Source organism: Bactrocera dorsalis, chromosome 4, assembly GCF_023373825.1.
Source record: "Bactrocera dorsalis isolate Fly_Bdor chromosome 4, ASM2337382v1, whole genome shotgun sequence".
In the NCBI taxonomy this organism is placed as follows: domain Eukaryota; kingdom Metazoa; phylum Arthropoda; class Insecta; order Diptera; family Tephritidae; genus Bactrocera; species Bactrocera dorsalis.
The window spans coordinates 71,648,636-71,654,920 of NC_064306.1; the positions used below are offsets into that span (position 1 = coordinate 71,648,636).

At 45.1% G+C, this 6,285-nt stretch overlaps 1 protein-coding gene across 10 annotated transcripts in view; it reads left to right on the forward strand.

Moving 5' to 3' along the window:
- The window catches only part of LOC105225576 (adenylate cyclase type 9), a 53,302-nt gene extending 47,017 nt beyond the window's left edge, over window positions 1-6,285 (forward strand). For all 10 annotated transcript variants that reach the window (XM_049454492.1, XM_049454484.1, XM_049454483.1 and 7 more), the window contains 3 exons: window positions 641-1,789; window positions 1,848-1,948; window positions 2,007-6,285. In XM_049454492.1, coding sequence (XP_049310449.1) covers window positions 747-1,789; window positions 1,848-1,948; window positions 2,007-5,218 — 4,356 coding nt within the window. In that variant the 5' untranslated portion in view covers window positions 641-746 and the 3' untranslated portion in view covers window positions 5,219-6,285. The remainder of the gene's footprint in view (window positions 1-640; window positions 1,790-1,847; window positions 1,949-2,006) is intronic.

Below are 6,285 nucleotides of genomic sequence, written 5' to 3' on the forward strand. Positions count from 1 at the left end.
ATGCCTCGCATCCACATCGAATTAACTTTAATTATGTGACACGGAATTGTCATTAAGTCTGGAATAAATGCGATGCCAAATTGACACAAACATTCACACCACAATTGACTCTGATGTCCTCTCATAACAAATACACAGCAGTTATGCTACTCTCTGCAAACCGAAAAGGAGGCGACTCCTACTTCCCATGGAGTGTATTTGTCTGTCGTCTGTCGCATTTGCGAAATAATTCGCCTTTGTAACATTGCCGGCAATTGGCATTGTCATTTGGACAATTGGAGCAACACATTTACGAGTATATCTCTGTGAGAGGTAAAACACATACAACTATTTTACGAACCTCCACTATGCAGATAGTATTCCGCTTCGGCAACAAAAATGTTCGCAATGTAATACACAATTATGAGACTTAATTACTCGTAAATATGTATGAGCGCACATTCATGAGGGCAAATTGAGCAGCTTTCGCTTACAATGTGAGAGATTTCATCGAGGTGTGTGCTCAACACTTAGCAAACTCTCAGCATATTATTTAATACATATGTTATGAAAATATGAAATTTGTATCGTGTATTTATTTTTAGAGAAACATTACCGTTATACACCTATTAACTCGTTCTCTTTCTCGCTCCTTTTGCAGATTTGCGCTCTCCTACATTTTGATCTGTTCACTTTCGTGGTTCCTGTACTTCCTGATTGATGGCGGCTCGGAGCATTATTGGCGCCCGATTTCCAGCGCCTTCTCAATGCTCACACTCATCACGATCACCGCTTTGTGCTTCACGCACTGGGACATGTACCGCGCCTACCGAAGATTGACTTCTGCTCTAACAGCCATTGTGCTGTGCGCCTTCTCCTTGGCCTTCCTTATCTGCACGGGTCGCGCCTTTAGTCCGCTCGGTCACTTCTCCATATGCGTATCGATCGTGCTCCTCATATACACCGCACTACCCATGCAGCTGTGGCTGAGCGCCTTCATCGCAATCGTCTACTCAGTGCTCTTCGAAGTCGCCTCACACAAGGTGGTGGGCAATAGCGCCACACATGGCACCGCCACCGAGTGTAATAATAAAATCATGTTGTTGCGCATTCTACTGCACATCTGCGTTCACTTGGTGGGAGTGCATGTGCTAGTTATGAATGTGGTGCGCATGCGCGGCATGTTCATGAAGATCGGACAGAATTTGCTGGTACGCCGCCAACTGGAGATGGAGAAGCAACTTAAGGAGAAAATGATACATTCGGTGATGCCACCGAAAGTGGCCAATATGCTGCTGAACGAGGGTGGCGCCAGCGGCATTGATACCAAAGATGGTGTAGTCGATCCAGATTCTCACTACGTGCGACCACGTACTTCCAACGACCTGAAATCACTGTTTCGTCCATTTCACATGCATAGCATGGATAATGTGAGCATATTGTTTGCGGACATTGTAGGTTTCACGAAAATGTCCTCCACCAAGACGGCCGAGCAGCTGGTGGAGATACTCAATGACCTGTTCGAACGTTTCGACGATCTCTGCACACTTAATGGCTGCGAGAAAATCTCCACCCTAGGTGACTGTTACTATTGTGTATCTGGTTGCCCGGAACCACGTGCCGATCATGCGATTTGCTGCGTCGAGATGGGCCTTGGCATGATTGATGCGATGCGTTGCTTCGATGCTCAGCGGCATGAGGGTGTTAAAATGCGTGTCGGTGTTCATACTGGTACCGTATTGTGCGGTATTGTGGGCACAAGACGCGTAAAATTCGACGTTTGGAGCAACGACGTGTCCTTAGCCAACAAGTAAGCATTTATAGATAAAATCCGATCAAACATAAATTGAGCCCTGCTTTCATTACAGAATGGAGTCCTCTGGTAAGCCAGAGCAAGTGCACATCTCTGAGGAAACATCTAACTTTCTAGGTGATGCTTATCTACTGGAGGAGGGCGAAGAAGTTTTCGGTAATTTCGGCACGATTATTTGTCAGTCTTGCAGTAGTTTTAATTTTCCATATTTCAGGTCATCGCACGTATTTTGTTGTCGGTCGCCGAAAAGATGTATCGCGCGCCAACAGTCTGAGCCCTAGCATACCCGCCAACTACGACGGCAGCCACTTGCAGCTGCCTGGCATACCTGGACAACCAACACCGCTCTCGCAGAGCGCCACAAACATTTCGGTTATCCATCCAAATGTACCGCCCGCCTCACCAGTGGGACAACTTTCTTCCTCACTCAATCCCTCGCCAGTGCTTTCGATGCGACCGCGACTCACCTCGCTCAGTATGAAACTGCGCAAGAAGTCCCAAAGTCGTGAACGTGACATCGAACGAGGCATTGTACATCCTGATGGCATGGGTGTGGCACCTGTTGTTGTGGTGCGTGAAAGACCAAAGATTATTATAACCACCAAGAGTCTACCCGGCAGTTTGGACTCCGCTGATGAGCCCGACAAAGTGGAAGAGGGCTGTTGTAATGGACTTAACGGCATCAATCACACCGCTCAAAAAAGTCATAACACAGAAGAAAGTGGACGAACAAAACTTAAATTGAAGGTGGGTAAAGTGCCACGTTTCTTTAAGAAAATCGAAGATATTGTCAAGCATACAGACAAACCATCAAACACAGATGTGGTTAATAATGTACCCATCTCCAAGGCCACCGCCGTAAATACTGACGAAGCTGTCGCATTCATTGAACCAAATGGTTACCATCAACTACCAGTTGTGATTGAATCATCCAAGCTACCAGTTTTAGGTCATACACTGGAAATACCACCACAGAAGCCCGTACTACACCATGCCGCCACCTCGACCGGCATCTCGCACAACTACGTGCGTTCTCCTGACGGTAGTTGTTGCTCCCCTGGTCAATATTCCATGTTCGACGACATCATTGATATTCGGTCCTACATAAGTCAGTCGCGCAGCGATATCTCACCTTTCGGCCGTTCCGGCAGCTATCGTTCGCAGTGTGGTCGCAGTGGCAAGTCAGAAACATCTCCTCTACCACGACCACGTGCTTCCACGCTCACTTCCACTACGGCCGAGAAAAGCAATGATGTACCCGCTGCTCAACCATTAATCGCCGGCGGTACATCATTCCCGTATGCACCCACCACGACAGCCAATCATCAACCTCCGAACTCACGCAATTCAAGCATATGGCCAGACGGCCTTAGTATATGCCCATCCGCCACTTCGCGCAAGGATTCCGGCATCAAAAGCAACTCACGTCGCTCTTCGATACAACAACAAATTTATGCACTCAACCAATCCGCCATTAGCCAACACCGCGTTTCTGGTTATTTCACCAGTTCGACATCAAGCATTTCGAACATAGGCGTGGTCACAACCTTACCACACGTGGCAATTCCACCGATACCACAGCCAATACCGCAAGTAGCCGATCCACTAGCAGCCTGTCTACAGCAGCTCCGCAAACAGTCCGACCTTCAGTTAATACGTTGCGTACGTGATAACGCTAAGTCTCAGCGAAGCTACCTTGTCAAGCCGCCGCTCAAACGTTTCAGTTTGTACTTTAAATCACGGCAAATGGAACGAGATTTCCGCTCCAAAGCACATCGTTTTGGCAATGAAAACGAAACCGAAGGTCCACCTACTTTGGCCACACCCCGCTATAATACGTATATCGACATTTTTGTCGGCCTTGCAGTGTACCTGTGCATTTCGATCTCGCTGTTTCTTATGACGCCCAACACCGTTACGCCCAGCTTTCGGCTGTGGGTCTCACTCTTCACAGTCTTCACCGCTATACAAATATTTGCGCTGTTCCTCTTCACGCGGCAAATGTGCCGGCGCCACAACTCACAGGCGCGTACGAAAGTCAACGACACGGACTCATGTGCCGACCGCATATTTGAAGCTATTTCCAGTTGGTACCCCTGGCATATCTGTCTGGCCATATTGATGGCGATGCCGGTAATACTGATCATAGCCAACTTCCTTTTGCTCGATCTCAATTTGCTTGAAGCTTTCGAGTACCACTATGGCTTCTTAATATTCGTATGCATCGTGCATTTCTGCAACTTCACACAGCTGAACTGTTGGATGCGCAACACGTTGGCACTAATGGCGGCTATGTGTTTTGTTGGCATTGCCGTAAGTCAACTGACAGTCTACTCAAATCGGACGGATGCAGCGGAGGCGGCAGCAATCGCACAAAATGCAACGCGCTTGCCATATCCCGGCACGGAGGGTGTAAATTACCTCATCGAAGAGATCAAGTGGTTCCAGGACTATCACGTGGAAATTTATCTAGACTTGTTGCTCATACTGGTGCTGGTTGGATTTTTGAACCGCGAGTTCGAGATCGGCTACAGGCTAACCTTCTACGGTAACGCCGTGGCCAATCAAGACAAGATACGCGTACAGAACATGAAAAATCAAGCAGACATGTTGCTACACAACATCATACCCAAACACGTCGCAGAACATCTGAAAAACACCGCAAAATACTCAGAAAACCATCACAATGTGGCGATCATCTTCGCCTCAATAGTGAACTTTAACGAAATGTACGACGAAAGTTATCTCGGCGGCAAGGAATACCTGCGTGTGCTGAACGAATTGATAGGCGACTTCGATGAGTTACTGTCGCGACCCGAATTCCATTGTGTGGAGAAGATCAAAACAATCGGTTCGACATTTATGGCAGCTAGCGGGCTCGACCCGTCTCACCGCGGCGAGAAGCATGAACACATCCACGCTTTAATGGAATTTGCCATTGCAATGCAAGAAGTGGTGGACGCATTCAACAAGGACCTGCTTGAATTCAACTTAATTCTACGTATCGGCATGAACATCGGCGATGTGACAGCCGGTGTCATCGGCACGAGCAAACTTCATTACGACATCTGGGGCGACGCAGTCAATGTAGCATCACGTATGGACTCTACGGGCGTGCCGAATCGTATACAGATTGGCAAAGACTGTCTGCCCTTCCTGGCGGACAAGTACGAATTTGAGCCACGTGGCAGCGTGTACGTTAAGGGCAAAGACCACATGGAGGTATACCTATATACGATACGTAAAGGCGAGTGGGAGGAAGGCAAAGAGGAAAAAGAAGCTATGGAAAAGGCAGAAAACACAGTAGCACCAGCAGAAGTACCGGGAGAAACGCCAGCGGAACCAAACGGTGTTGTGAAAGCAGAAAACGGTGACGTAGTTAAGGAAAACAAGGATGTACTCTCAACGAACAAGGAAGTAACTTAAAAACCTATACAACGCAGTGTGCTGTGAATGGTAAAAAATATATATTGTTGAAAATCAAGTGCTGTGATGACGAATGACCAACTGGCGTTGCAACGCTCCATGGTCAGGAGGAACGCGTAGAGGCTTAGAGTATTAGGTTGGCATAACTGGAGGTACATGAGAGCCATTTGGAAAACTATCAATGTGAACTTATTAGAATTTCGCTTACGCTGAAGTAATGCGTGTGACCGCTGAAGCAGTCGTCGCGCATAGGTCCGAGGCCTTACGAAACTAAACGGGTATCAAGAATGGCAAGGTTTCAAAAATTGCATTTATAGCGGGGGTTTAATTAGAAAAAATAAGAAAAAAACAATGTTACTTGGAAATTCGATTAGGCAACTAAATTGTGATATTGCAGTTAATGCTGGGCGTAGACTAAATGGGAAATGTGTCGTTGACCGAATTGGCAAAATTGAGTGCAAAAATATTTAGAGTAAATTGTTATATAACACTGGCACTTATGTAGAAAGCAGTTTCTGTTCTTGTTGGCGGTTGTGGAAAGTTGCTGAGAGAAGTTATGTACTTGATTGAATATAAATTGTTATCTAAAGAAATCTGCTAACAGGCATGTATACAAACTTACATAACCTTAAAGCTGTTATCACACGAAATTTATGCATAGATACAGTTATCAATGTGGCTTTCAATGTCTTAGCGATACCTTTATTACAAACCGAACATATTTGAATCAGAAAATGTTAGATTGAGACAAGGGATTTTAAAACAACAATACAAGTTTTAAATATTATATAACATAAATGCATAAGAACACATTATGTAATAGGGAAAACCTATGCAAAATGTTAAAAATTATGCTAAGCAGCAAAATCTTGTTGTAGTGGAGAAATTAAAATGTAAAAAAACAGGAAAATTGTTTTTGTTACCATTACCTTGCTTTTCTAAAGTACGTTTACATTTTTTTTTTTGTTAAATTTAATTTTTTTAACATTAATTCTTTTCAATTTTAGTTTCTTTTTATTTCATTGTTGTTTTTATTTTATGTTTTTTTTTAATTTTTTCTTCTTATA